The following is a 15,334-nucleotide window of genomic DNA, read 5'->3' on the forward strand; positions in this document are numbered from 1 at the left end:
TTTTCCCACCTATTCAACGGGAATGTTAATGCAGATCTCTCTGCATTGTTTTCAAGATTAAATGAGGTACCACCAGGCCCTTCACGCTCATTATTTCAATTAAGCCTCACAACCAGCCTGTGCTGTAGACATTATCACCCCCATTTTACAAGTGAGGAAAACAGACTCAGAGCCATCCACACAAGGCCTTATTTTCCTTTGAGTTCAGCTACTACCCTATTAAAGATCCAAACATCTATTGTAAATATTGTCTGTAATAAAATGAAGCATAGCACAATTCACATACACATATACAAGGACTGGGGTGGTGGGGTCCATTTAAGTGAAAAACTGTCAGTGACTCTGGCTTCTGAAGTGAAAGCAGCTGAAATCCCTTCATTAGCATTTGACCTCAAGCCAAAAATTCCTGTCAAAATTTGACCTCAAGCCAAAAATTGCTGTCATTCAGACAGCAAACCCATGTCTGCTATCCTAAGGCAGAAGCCCACGCTTCAGGACTCTGACACAGAAGTTAGATGACTCAGTTTACCCTCTGTTCTGCCAGTACCAAAATGACTGGTTACCTTGGTCAGAAAGTTAAGTTAACCAACTGCTTCATTACAGTGTTTGGTTGCGTTGTTTGTGTTATTTGTTTGCTTTTCTGTCAACCTGACCTCGTCGAAGAGAGTTAAGGAAATATTGTGTCCGGTCCTCCATCAGACACTGGAAACGAATAATGAGTAAAAAGAGACATGGCGCCCACCCTCATGGAGCTCACAGTCAGATGGTGGAGTCAAACGCTCAATGAGTCAATAAGCAACAGAGTAAAATAACTGAGTCACTTAGATGCCATGAAGGAAAGAGACGAGGGCTGACTCAGCGTGTAGGTCAGGGGACTAGTGAAGACGGAGTGACCTGACCTGAGAAGGCCACCCTGAGGAAGCAGACATGAAAGCTGAGACGGGAAGAATGAGCAGGCACTGGCCACGTGAGACATCAAGGGAAGAGGGCTCCCAGCAGAAGAAATGACCAGGACAAAGACCAGGGGGCCGGAAAAAGGAAGGTGGGGAGCAAGGAGGAAGGTTCCTGGAGAGGCAGGCGGATGTCAGACCCTGCAGGGCTCGGAAGACCATGATTAAGAATGTGCATCTGTTCCAGGGCCATGGGGAGCCAAGGGTGTGTTTCCAGCCAATGCCACTCGGCACTCCCATCCCATCCCCCCATACAAGTGACTTACGCTCTCTTCCCTTACGCGTTATCAGACACCAAGAGCCTTCCAAAAAAGCTGCTTCCCGCTGTGGTGTCACTGGCTGCTGGGGCTTCTCTGCTTACCTGTCCCAGGTAACAGGAATGTGCCTTCTCTGCCCTACCAAGGGGGAAGACACCTCTTGGTTTTTATGAGGTCTTTTTTTCTTAACAGTAGGCATAATCCTAGGAGGCCGCAATTGGGCAAGGGGAATATAAAGCATACTAAATAAAAGTAGAGCATATTAAATAAAGTATATTTAATAGCTCATTTGTTTTCATCTTTGTCAATCGGCATATGGCAAAATAATAATAACATCAATGTAATAGCTAATACTTACCGACTGACACGCTATTTCTCAAGCACTGCTCGAAGCATTGCACGTGTATTAACTCATTTAATCCATAAGGACCAGGAAACCAAAATATAAACAAACAAACAACTGACAATGTCTTTCATGGCTATTATTTTGGGTTTGGGGGCTAATTCTGTTTGAGGGTGAACGTGGGATTTCTGAGCACGTTTGGTGGTAGACAAGAACAAAGAAAATGAAAAATTTTTCAAAATCTTTGACAGGGAGATCTGTAGCACAGATTGGAGATATATTTGCCCTATTTTTTTTTTTTTACATCAGTGGCCAAGTTTTTATTAAATTAGAATCAAGTCAGTTTCCTGAAGCCGGGTTATCAACAGCGTATTGAATCAAGCTCATAGGTTTTTGTGGACATAATGGCGTAGTTATTGTAAGAGCTTTGTCAGTTAACTTATGGTCATTTGCTTAAGTCTGTAGCCCCCTTAGAAAGTTGTCTTTGAACGTGGAAACGTTATTTGCTTCCTTGTCTCTGAGTCTCAGTTTTCTCACCTGTAAAATGGGGCATGAAATTTTTCACCCCTATGAGGGTCATTGTGAAGATTCAATTATGTGACGGCATAAACAGTCAGTCCAGGGCCTGGCATAAAATAGATACCTCGTGAATATTAACTATTATTTTACCATAATTCATTATTATTATAACTAACCTGGCCTCTGGTTTACCTCCAGCCTCTTATTTCTCTCCTTCCCCCTCCTTCCTTCACACTTACATTTCAGTCACACTGGGTTTTCTTGAGTACCTTCAACAAGAAAATTATTTCCTACCCCTGGACCTTTGCATGTGCTGTTTCCCCTGCCAGGCTTCTTCTTCCCCCACCCACTTTTTGTAGGCCTGGTCCCTTCTCAAATCTTCACATGTCAGCCTACTGCCCCACCTCAGCAAAAGCTCCCTCCCTATGCCCCATTTTTCTTGCCTCAGTAAGATTCTGTAATCATCATATTAGCCTGTTTACTTATTTTCAGTCTCCACCAGAATGTGAGCTCCATGTGGGTGGGGAGCACTGTCTGGCATATAGTTGGTGCTCAACAAATAGCTTTTGAATGGATGCATGGATGTCCATCTACAACAGTGGTTCTCAACTCTTCCTAGAATAACCTGGGAAGCTTACAAAAAAGTAAGCTGCAGTCCCAGTGCCAGAGACCTTGATTCAATTGCTCTGGGAGGGGGCTTAGGCATAGGAATCTGTGAAGTCCCTTCAGGTAATTCTAAGGTCAGCTGGGGGCTGGGAACCACCAACATAGGAGAATTTAAAAAGCATGACTCTGAAGAGTTGCATCTCAGGCTTGCACAGCAGTTACCCCATAGGTGACACCATCTCATCTGGGATCACGCAGAATGTGTCAAGAGTTCTGCTCTAAGACCAGAGAGAAAGGACAAAGTGCTTTCCATATTTGTCTGGCTCAGGACAGTCGATCAGTTTTACCATTTGATGTAAGGTGTCACAAATGTCTAGAACGTTGGCTCCCCTGGTGTTCAACTCCAGTTAGCAAAATTTATGGAGTTATACTGAGTCTCTCCTTCTTGCAAATGTGGATGCCAGGAGTCGTCTGAACCTTCTGACAGGCAGCCAGGAGTCCTGGCTGTGCAGCCTCACGACACAGTCTTGCTGGTCCCTGCTACGGTTTTTTTGAAGTTGGGCCTAGAAACAGTCACCCTCAATTCTGGTTCCTGACCAACTTTCCTTCCGTGGGTATTTGAGTATCAGGTGTCCATCCAGGGAAGGGATGTATAAATAAGCCTGAAATAACTTGATGCAGTGACTGTGACATCATTAGTATTTACTACAGGAGAAAGGAACTTGCCCACGTTTCTATCAAAGTGTGACCTTTGCCGGCTCGAGGCAGCTGACCAAGACCCGGATGCTGTCCTTAGGTTTTATAATAACTATTCCGTTCTCCCAGCATAAGCCCAAGCTTGGACAACAGAGAAAATGCCCTGCTGGGGACTCTCAAGAGCCTTATAAAATGTGCGGTGAGGCCTTCTTTGCTCTATGTCCTGAGAAAGTTTCATTTGCCTCACAGAGGAAAATAAAAACTGGAAGGAAACTAAAAGTCCTTCTTTTCAACATAATTTTCATGGTGAACAGAGATGACACCTTACCACCCAGCACCTGAAAATAAGGGTGGTTGGTTTAGGGAATCATGAGGACTACAGCTCAGAAAGGAACCCCGGGCAACATCCCAGCACCACGTATACAAGTTAGAAGACAACAGACACAGACACAGGGGAAGGATGTAATATGAGAGAATTTCTTTGAGTGTGGACACTCCAATCTACGTGAGACAAAACTTCACAGAACTACACACAGAGCAAAACAACAAAAACAACAAAACAACGAACCAAAACAAACAAAAACATCTCAGTTAATAGTATCATGCCAATGTCAGTTTCCTGGGTTTTTTATTTATTTATTTTTTTTAATTTTTTTTTCAACGTTTTTTATTTATTTTTGGGACAGAGAGAGACAGAGCATGAACGGGGGAGGGGCAGAGAGAGAGGGAGACACAGAATCGGAAACAGGCTCCAGGCTCCGAGCCATCAGCCCAGAGCCTGACGCGGGGCTCGAACTCACAGACCGCGAGATCGTGACCTGGCTGAAGTCGGACGCTTAACCGACTGCGCCACCCAGGCGCCCCAGTTTCCTGGTTTTAACAAAGTGCTATGGTTATGTAAGATATCATCATTAGGAGAAGCTTGGTGAAGCATTTTGAGAACTCTTGGTACTATCTATAGTTTGCAACTTCTTATGAGCTTCAATCTATATCAAAATAGAAGTTATAATTTGGGGAAAAATGGACTGGAAGAAACTAGGGGAAAATTTTGCAATATATGTAACAGGTTAAGGTATATCATCCGCTGTGCTATTCAGTACAGTTGCCATTAGCCACATGTGACTATAGAGTATTTGAAATATGGGGCACCAAAGCTTTTAATGATATTATTTTGGATGTGTTGGGTTAAATCAAATATATATTATTAACTTCACCTATTTATTTTTAATTTTTTAATGTGGCTACTAGAAAATTCTAAGTTACATATGTGGCTCCCATTATATTTCTATTGCACAGTGGTGATCTGTAATATATAAAAAGTTCTCACAAATCAATAACCAAAAGACAAACCAATAGAAAACTGGATAAAGGATATAAGTACAAAATTCATCAAGAATAAATACAGGTGACGAATAAACATTTATTCATATAACAAGTATTTATTGATCTCCTATGTTTCAGGCACTGTATTGGTCACCAGAGAGAGGTTCTTTTTTTAACGATTTTTTTTAAGTTTATTTATTTTGAGAGAGAAAAAGAGAGGCAGAGAGAGAACCCAAGCAGGCTCTGCACCATCAGCGCAGAGCCTGATGCAGGGCTCAAACTCACAAACCATGAGATCACAACCTGAGCCAAAGTCAAGAGTTGGGCACTTAATCGGCTGAGCCACCCAGGTGCCCCCAGAGAGGGTTTTAAATACACTGTTCTTAGAAAGTTTCTCTAAGAAGGTGACATTTGAGCAGAGGTCTGAAGGACATAAAGATAGCTCTACCTCACCATTAAACCAAAGAAATGTTATTTTGAGATTCTTTTTCACCTATCAGAGTGGCAAAAAAAAAAAAAAAAAAAAAAAAAGATAAACAAGGTTGGCAAGGGTATGAGGAACAGGGCACTTAAATACTGTTAGTGGTGGTGTAAATTTGTCTAGCCTTTTTTTTTGCAGGGCAATTTGACTCTGTCTCTCCAAACGTAACCACAGCTACCTTTTGATTCAGCAGTTTCATTCCTAGGAATCCATCCTAACTAAGGAGAGGCTCAAACGCGCACAAAACTCTATGAATAAGGATGTCTACTGAAGCATATTAAGTAATTGCAACAACCTTTAAGTAACTGAAATGTCTATGGGTGAGTTGCAACCATGTAAGTGACAAAGTCACTAAAAAGAATGAGACAACTACACTGACAATTTTTCTGTAAGTTTGAAGCTATTTGAAAACAAAAAGTTACCTAAAAACAACAACAACAAAAAGTGCCATGACAAATTAAGATATTCCCCCCGAAGGATGTAAGGATAATGCAACATTAGGAAATCCATCAATATAACTCACTATTTTTAAATCATGCCTGGAGAAAGAAAACAAGAATGAGACAGACCCAGAAGCACTAGCTTGGAAAGGTGCACACCCTATATTAGTGGGAAAATGCAAGTTGCAGAACAGGATAGTATAGTATCATTCATATTTTTGGAATAAAGAGAAAACAAACAGACAAACTGTGTGTGTGTGTGTGTGTGTGTGTGTGTGTGTGTATACACAGACTTTTATGTACATTATTAAAGTTAATTTCACCGATTTATTCTTATTTTTTTAATGTGGCAACTAGAAAATTTAAAATTACATATGAGGCTCCCATTATATTCCTATTGCACAATGTGGATCTACAATATGTAAAAAGTTCCCACAAATCAATAAGAAAAAGACAAACTAATAGAAAACTGGACTAATGATAGAAGCATAGAATTCATCAAGAAGAACTACATTTGACCAACAAACATTCACATACACACATCCACACTTTACCAAACTAGCTGTGTGACTCTGGGCAAATCACTTTAACTTCTCTGCGCCTCAACTTTCCCATTAGTAATATGGAAACAATAAAGCATCTACCTCACAGGCCTGTTATGAGGACAAATGAGATAATCCTAGAAAAATACTTAACACAGTGCCTAGCACATATAAATGCTCAATCAGTGTTACCTGTTATCATTATTATTTTGTCAAAGAAAGACTCAGAGGCCAAAACATTTAGAAAAGAAAAAAATTCACTTGGAAAGAAATGCAAGGGAGTCCACCTTCAAAAGGACCAGCTAGCCCAATAAAAAGCACAACACAAGTATTTAAAGAAAACAACTGCGAAACTGCCAAGGTAACCAAGTTTTACAATAATCTGTTCACGATTTAAAAATAAACAAATAAACAAAGCAAAATAGTATCTTTCTCAAGAGATTACAATATCCACAAAAGTGTGACCTCCATTCGGGCACCAACATCGCAAAAGACAGAGATGAAGTTGTCTTTGCCAAGATTTATGGGAAATACTCAAGGTTTCAATATTGGAGGGATATAGGCTCAACAGACTGACCCTGTATTCTTGTTTATCTCAGGGTACAAATTGCTATTTCTTTATCTTGACTGATAGACACGAGGTACTTAGTCATAATGGAAGCAAGAGAAAGTGTTAGCTTTCCTTTCATATTATTCGTGGGCAGGGGGTGGGAGGTGGGCTGAGCGAGGTGATGGGGGGGGGGGGAGGGAAGGCGGTGGATCTAGAAGCAAATGCACCAGACTGCAAACAATGGTTATCCCTGGGAAATAGGATGAGGAAAAGGACTTACTATTTACTGGCTGTTTCTGTAGCATTTGAATGCTTTACGTGTTCACAAATTACATTTGTAATCTGTAAAGGAACTAATAAGATCATATAAATGTTAAGTATCTAAGTCATCCCCTGTTTCTTTCTAGTTCTTCCACAGCAGATGGGATAGTTTGCTTTCTAAGCTTTTCAGAAAAAGATTTATAAACCACGCATTTTCTCTACAACCCATCTCCACCTCTTCAGTCCATAGCATCTGCCAGAAGACCCTTAGTATGCAATTCCAAATTGGGAGACACAAAGAATGACAGCCAATGAATGGGGGAGGGAGGAACTAATTCCTTCTCGCTTCATTATTAGATCTCCAACTTGAACCCCAAGATTCCCAACCAGTGAGGTCCTTCAGAGTGAAATCTGGGAGTTCTAAAGCTGCCACGCTCATCTCTCCATATCCTAACATTTACCCAGCAGATATGCCATAGACAGCCCCTTCCTCAAGGACCAGAGAAGGAAACAGATTCACAAGAGAACTCATGGCGGGGGTGGGAAGGGGGGTGGGCAGTGGAAGGAGAATCCATAGCTAATACTGAAAGAGGCTTTCATCTGTCTTTCAAGCCAACCAAGGCCTCAATTCTAGACGACTCAGCACCTCCCTTAGGAGCCCCAGCAACATGGTGGTTTGCAGAGAGGAGGGTCACATACAAGATGCCAGAGCGGCAGCAGGTGACGAAGGTTGAACAAGACTCACTCATGGCTTGCACCCAAATCTCCCTTGGCCAGGTCACCAGCCTGGCTCTGCTGACCTGTAGCAAACAACTCACGTGGCTCGGGAAGCTTCCATTGCTCAGGGACAATGCACAGATATAGATGTACCCCTCAGTATGGCACAGGCTTACTGTTCTTCCCACTTGAGAACATGGAACTGGTGTTTTCATCCAAACAGCCAGGAGTTGACAATATTCGGGGAGGGAGGAGTCTCCCTATATTTTCCCTCTGATTACATCAACACCAGTGCGTTGCCCTAACTAAGTGCATCTCAGAACTCGGTTTTCCAAAGCAACACAACAGGATAATGATCAATTTAAGAGCATTTTGAATGTGCGTAATTTTACACTGATTGCAAAAAAACATAATTTTAAAAAAATGAACTGGACTGTGAGGTCTAACATTCTACACATTGACTTTGATCTGAAGACGATAAAACAAAGTTCCTGGGGTGCCTGGGTGGCTCAGTCGGTTAAGCATCCAACTCTTGATTTCGGCTCAGGCCATGATCTCATGGTTTGTGACTTCGAGCCCCACATCAGGCTCTGCACAGATGGTGCACAGCCTCCTTGGGATTCTTGCTTTCCTCTCTATCTGCCCCTCTTCTGCTCTCTCTCTCTCAAGAAATAAATCAACAACAACAACAACAAAAACCAAAGTTCCTCAAACCTAGGTCCTCAAAGATTCTACTCCAGCAAGAGGCAGAGCCTGATCATCTGTAATTCTGATAAGTACCCCAGATGATTCTACTGTACCCCAAAGATCTTAGTGTTGGAGGAAGAACAAGATAGACAGTGGCAATTCTCAGTAAAAGCTAACATTTATTGAGTATATACTATGTGCTGGGGCAATGCTAACTACTACTGTTAAGTCGTTGGCTCCTCTATTGTGAAGGAGATGCTATTACCATTGCCCCCAATTTACAGATGAGAACTATACAGATGTATCAACCTTAGAAAGGTTGATAACTTCCTCTAATTCTCACAGCGACTAACACATGGAATTTGAACTCAGCTCTCTCTGGACTTAGAGCCCATGCTCTATTACGTGCTTCCTTGGGATAAATCGTTTTTTTTTTTTTATGTTTATTTTTGAGAGAGAGAGTGTGAGCAGGGGAGGACAGAGAGAGAATGGGAGAGAGGCTCTGAAGCAGGCTCTGCACTGATAACGAACAGCACAATGCAGGTCTAGAACTCATGAACTGTGAGACCATGACCTGAGCCAAAGCTGGAGGCTCAACCAACTGAGCCACCCAGGTGCCCCTGGGATAAATCGTAAGGTGGTGGGCACCTTGACCTTGTAGGGCATTAAGGACAGCTGCCTAGACCACAGGTTTTCAATTCTAAGAATCTTAAAAAAAAATTCTGCAGCAACAGCCCAAGTGTCCATCGACACATGAATAAATGAACAAGATGTGATATTATACAGACAGTGGAATGTTATTCAGCCTTAAAAAGGAAGGGGATTCTAACCCATGCTACAACAGGGCTGAACCTTGAGGACACTGCTTAATGAAATAAGCCAGGCACAGAAGGACAAATATTGTATGATTCCACTTATGTGAGGTACCTAGAGTGGTCCAATCCATAAAGACAGCAAGCAGAATGGCAGTTGCCAGGGGAGGGGCTGGGGGTGGAAGAATGGAGGGTTTAATGGGTACAGAATTTCAGTTTGGGATGATGGTTGGTGGTGATGGTCACAAAACCACTTTAGTGACTGCCACTTAATGCAACTGAACCCACACTTAAAAATAGTTAAAATGGTAAATTTTATGTTATATGTATTTTACCAATTTTTTTTTTTTTTTTTTTTTTAGAAAACTGGTATTTGGTCCCCACACCAATTAAATCTGAATCTTTTCAGCACATCTATCTGTTTTTAAAACAAAGAGGGGCACCTGGACGGCTCAGTTGGTTAAGCATCCGACTTCAGCTCAGGTCATGATCTCATGGCTCACGGGTTTGAGTCCCGCATCGGGCTCTGTGCTGGCAGCTCAGAGCCCGGAGCCTGCCTCGGATTCTGTGTCTCCCTCTCTCTCTGCCCTTCCTCTCCTCACACTCTGTCTCTCTGTCTCTCTCTCTCAAAAATATATAAATATTAAAACTAATAATAAAACAAACAAAAATCACTAGCCACATGTTCGTAGTAAATACTCAGGGTTGAGCACTCCAGAATTCTGGTGCTCATGCTGCTGGAAGTTCTGGATATCATTGCAGGTTCCTGCCTCCCCCTTCACACCAGTCTTTTGAACAAGCCCCATCACTGCCGAGGCCCCCTTCACTGCTGAGGCCCCCAGCTTGTTGCTAAGGTGGCCAGAATCCAAGAATTAATGGAAGGTTCTGGAAGTGGAAAGCTCGGTGTTCTACTGGGTGTTTCCCTGGCTTGTAATTGTCTACATGTGCTTAATCCCCCTTAAAAGGCCAAGAAAAGGAACAATCTATCACTGAAGTGCGACGGTTTCAGGATGAAGAACAGAGGTTCCTACTGAAATCTGCAATTCACCACACTGATCAACCTCCGTCTGTAACTCATGAATACTTACTTCCAGACTTCTTTGAGCTGCAGCAGAACTTTTGAGGGGATCGTCAGCAGTAGGAGTTATGATAAGGAGGGTTTATTAGAGGACTGTTCAGCTGCCCTGGCCATCAGCCCAGCAGCAAACATTCTCTGAGCACCTCCACTTTGCCCTCCACAAACTCATATTCTGCAGGGAAATGGATATACATCTCTCACCCACTAGCCAATACCTATTTCTTGAACTCCTACCATGTACCAGACACTGCTCAAAGTACTAGCAACTAAGGTGATGTTTAAAATATTCAACAAGTATTTAAATACGCAACTAAATATTCAATCAGGATGGGGCCAACTGGTAACCCTGAAGTTGCTGGATCATGGGGAAGTCTGCGGAGAGTCAAAGGTGTGAGGGCCACGCACGATGGCTGGGGGGCCAGGAGGGGAGGGGTAACTGCTATTTACCAGCCAACCAGAAGTAGTTCAGTATTTTACCAGCTGGGAAAGCCATATGAGTAGGTACCAGTTGAATGACAGCTTGGCTTGGGGATAGAGGTGAACAGTTCAGCCAAGATCCCTGACCTCATGGATTGAACTTCTAGTGCAGGAGAGGTGAACTTTTTCTGTAATGGACCAAACAGTAAGTATGGTCTCTGATCCACTACCCAACTCTGTTGTAGCATAAAAGCAGCCACAGATAAACAAATGAGTGTACAGTAAAACAAATAAGTGTAGTAAACAAATGAGTGTGGCTGTGTGCCCAACAAACTTAATTTATAAAAAATCAGCAGACTGGGGGCACGTGGGTGGCTCAGTCGGTTAAGTGTCTGACTTCGGCTCAGGTCATGATCTCAAAGTTCATGAGTTTGAGCCCCGTGTCAGGCTCTGTGCAAACAGCTCAGAGCCTGGAGCCTGCTTCAGATTCTGGGTCTTCCTCTTTCCCTGCCCCTCCTCTGCTCATCCTCTGTCTCTGTCTCTGTCTCTCTCTCTTAAAAATAAGCATTAAAAAAGCAACAGTAGGCTGGACTTGACCCATGGGCCAGAGTTTGCAAACCCCATTCTGTTGGACGAGACATGCATACCTGTACATTAGACAAATATTTATCAAGAATCTTCTACAGGACAAATATGGCACCAGGCACTGGTACACTGTGCTCAACACCAGATAGTGGTCCCTGCCCACATAGCACTTCTACTCTAATAGGAGAGGCCCAATCAATCATTTTAATGTGCTATGGTAAACGCTAAGATGAAAATAATCAGCAAGGGGAAGTAAGTCAGCCCAGGGAGGGCTTCCTGGAGGAGGTGATGATCAGATCAGCCTGAGAAACACATGTCTTTCCTTGTGGGTTGTCTGTCATCACCAGCTCTTCCCTTGTGTCCCCCAGTCTCTGAACAGCTACAACGATGGAGACATCGAAGGATCCAAGCGGCTTGGGAGGAATGCCAAGTGGGTGGCCATCGCCTCCATCATTATTGGCCTTCTGATCATCGGTATTTCTTGTGCAGTTCACTTCACAAGGAAGTAAGTAGGCTCTCTGAATCTGTCCCAGTGTAAAATGCCTTCTCCCGAATGCCCGTTGGAATCTGTTAGGACAGGTTAGGTTATGTTCTGGTAGCAAACGATGCCAAAGAAAAAGAGTTTTCGTTTTCATTTCACTGGTGTTATACAAACCATGTCGTTTTGTGGACAGTCTTTCCTCTGCTCAGGCACTCAGGGTCCAGGCTATCCAAAACTCCACCATCTTCTAGCTGCTCTGTGTAGAACAGGGGTCAACAAAACTTTTCCATAAAGGGCCAGAGGGTAAATATTGCAGGCCTCTGTCACCATCTCAGTCGTGACTACTTAACTGCCACTGCAGCACAAAAGCAGCCATATACAATATGCAAATGAATGAGTATGGCTGTGTTCAATAAAACTTTATTTACAAAAATTGGTATCTGGCCCATGGGCCATAGTTTTCCCATCTCTGAGAGACGAGAGAGGAAGACCGGAGAATCCCACATGGATTTTCACTGCCTCAGTCCCTTCCTCTGCCTTACCATCTGATCTGCTGAATGATTTCATGATTTTGACTCAACTAGCCGACCTGTTCCTACTGTAAGAGCAGAAGGGTTCCACATATTTTTGGTATTGCCAACGTGCTCTCGTCTCACAAAGAGATGGATGCTGTTGCTGTTTCTCTCTGGATTTGGGCACATTTATCCTGATTTCTCTAACCAGCTCAGATGGGCTCCATCGGCTAGAATCAATGACACTTTCCATCAGAGGCTTGACAGGGGCAAGGTCGTGCAATGGACAATCAAGACCTGGAAACGACAAGCCCAGATCCATCTCTGCCTCACTGTGTAGCTCCTGGCAAGGCAGATAAGGACTCTGAGAAATCTTCTAGCTCTTCCCCCAGAGCAGGGGGTTAGCCCCCACCCCCACACCATGTCCCTCAAGCTGAGAAGGTCAGCCTCTTTGACTTGGTTTCAGGAAAGGCAGACACCCATCAGCCTGTCAAATCAGCCAACCCAACCTTGGCAGTCAAGAGGGTAGTCCCAGGAACAATCAGGCGGCCGAATGGAGGGGAAGATGGGAAAACAGGAAGTGTCACAGAAGGGGGCGGAAATAGATGGCTTTGACCAAAGAGAGGAAAAAGGGACACTAAAATATCTAAGGAAGTCTCTTGCCTGCAAGATGAAAATGGATGGTGTTGGTCTATGAAGAAGATGGGTAGAGAATAGATGTGCAGACACCAACTTTATCCTTTAAGGAAGGCATAATGTGCTCGTGTGTGAGTACGGGGCTGTGGGGTGTGGGGCCACTGGTGCCAGTTTGGCAACAGACTGCCTGGGCGCAGTTTCCCCCTCTGCCACTTACCTACTGTGACTGACGGTCAGCCAAGTGCTTAACCTCAGTTTCTTCTTCTGTAAAATGAGGATTATAGTAGTATAATCCACTTAAGAAGGCTATTGTGAAGGTTAATTAGATGACCCACAGCACGTGTATAGCATGATGTCTGTTCCTTAGTTGGTGCACAAAAATTGCAGACCATTCGGGGCACTTGGGTGGCTCAGTCGGTTAAGCATCCATCTCTTGGTTTTGGCTCAGGTCATGATCTCACAGTTCGTGAGATTGAGCCCCATGTCGAGCTCTCACTAACAGTGCACAGCCTGCTTGGGATTCTCTTCCCTCTTTCTCTGCCCCTCCCCTTCTCTTGTTCTCTCTTTCTCTCTCAAAATAAATAAATAAACTTAAATATATATATAAATGCAGGGGCGCCTGGGTGACTAAGTCAGTTGAGCGTCCGACTTTGGCTCAGGTCATGATCTCACAGCTTGTGGGTTTAAGTCCCGCATGGGGCTCTGTGCTGACAGCTCAGAGCCTGGAGCCTCCTTCAGATTCTCTGTCTCCTTCTCTGCCCCACCCCTGCTCACGCTCTCTCTCTCTCTCTTTCAAAAAACAAATAAACATCAAAAACATTTTTTATAAAGTTTTTATTTATTTTTGAGAGAGAGAGAGAGAGACTGAGTGTGAGCAGGGGAGGGGCAGAGAGAGAGACACACAGAATCTGAAGCAGGCTACAGGCTCTGAGCTGTCAGCACAGAGCCCGATGTGGGGCTTGAACCCACGAACTGTGAGATCATGACCTGAGCCAAAGTCGGATGCTTAACCGACTGAGCCACTCAGGTGCCCCAACATTAAAATGTATATATATAAATGCAAACCATTTACTAATCCTATTATTACTGCTGTTATCAACATGGCTGGGAGAGGACTTCAGAATTTAAGATGCTACCAAATAGAGCTCATGGCTTTGCACTCATGAGCTAATTTCAAAGGACAGTGTTCCAGGGGAAAAAGGCCAAGTCTTGGCCTAACTCCTGGGAACTTGTGAAAATACATACTGCCCAGATCAGTGTTGAGCTGGGTTATAATAATAGCAGCCGACACTGACATAGAACTTAATAGGCCAGCTACTGTCTAAGCTCTTACATGAATTAATCCCTGTTGAATCCCCACAGCAACCTCCCCACTTTGCAGATAAGAAAACTGAGACTCGGAGAAGAGAAATAACTTGCCTGATGTCTCACAGCTACTTAGAGATAAAGGCAGGGTTTAACCTGGGATAATCTGGCTCTGAAAGCTGTGTTCTTTTTTTCTTTTTAAACGTTTGCTTACTTTTGAGAGAGAGACACACAAAGTGTGAACAGGGGAGGGGCAGAGAGAGAGGGAAACAGAGTAACCGAAGCAGACTCTGCACTGTCAGCACAGAGCCCGGTGTGGGGCTCAAACTCACATATTGTGAGATCATGACCCAAGCCGAAGTCGGATGCTTAACCGACTGAGCCACCCAGGTGCCCTGAAAGCTGTGTTCTTAACCACAGTGCCACATTGCCTCTAAGCCAATAGCTAGTATACTCAGTAACAAAACCAGGAGATAGCACTCAACTTGTGGCTAGCTCCAGAGCTGATTTATATGGGGTTGGTATGCTGACGTTTCAACCTACAAAAAGCAGACAAAAAGCAAACAAACAAACAAAAACCTGTGATGAGACAGGACGAAGGGTAGCAAAATCAAAACACTGCATGAAGGAAGCAGGAAGAACTGCAAGGAACACGCATGAATGTTCCCAGTTACAGCACAATATGAGTGGTGGGGACTGTGATGTTCGAGAGCACTGTCCAGCTGATTGTTACCACTTGGAATGCAGACCCCGTGGAGCCCATTTTTCAAAAGATATTAGAAAGCTAGGTTTTCATTTCGCATCTCCTGTTTTTTAGACGTTGACAACCAATTCACATTATGTAAACACATGGTGAGACCCAAAAACAAAGCAAGACGAAAAAACATACAAAAACCACATCTCCAGCCTGGACATCATCTGCTTTGCAGTCTCTGGTAGACAATGTGGCTTTCAAAGATCAGTTTGCCCATTAGACACCATCCAAGCAGTTCTACAAGGGACACAGAAGTCTTCACATATGGGGACTTTCTCCATTCTCAATATAAATATTTCTATCCGGAGATGAAGCATCGACCCGTATATGCTTGTGATTGAGATTTTGTTAGCAGTGGTTCCTAAGAAACAGTGTTTCATTG

At 43.5% G+C, this 15,334-nt stretch overlaps 1 protein-coding gene across 3 annotated transcripts in view; it reads left to right on the forward strand.

Annotated features, from left to right (window-relative positions):
* TMEM233 (transmembrane protein 233) overlaps window positions 1-15,099 on the forward strand; it is a 29,943-nt gene extending 14,844 nt beyond the window's left edge. The window contains exons 2-3 of one of the 3 annotated variants that reach the window (XM_042962176.1): window positions 11,633-11,769; window positions 15,016-15,099. In XM_042962176.1, the coding sequence (XP_042818110.1) occupies window positions 11,633-11,769; window positions 15,016-15,022 (144 nt within the window). In that variant the 3' untranslated portion in view covers window positions 15,023-15,099. The other 2 variants (XR_006209898.1, XR_006209899.1) reach the window with 2 other exon arrangements.
* The last annotated feature ends 235 nt before the right edge of the window (window positions 15,100-15,334 follow it).

This window comes from Panthera tigris, chromosome D3 (genome assembly GCF_018350195.1).
Source record: "Panthera tigris isolate Pti1 chromosome D3, P.tigris_Pti1_mat1.1, whole genome shotgun sequence".
In the NCBI taxonomy this organism is placed as follows: domain Eukaryota; kingdom Metazoa; phylum Chordata; class Mammalia; order Carnivora; family Felidae; genus Panthera; species Panthera tigris.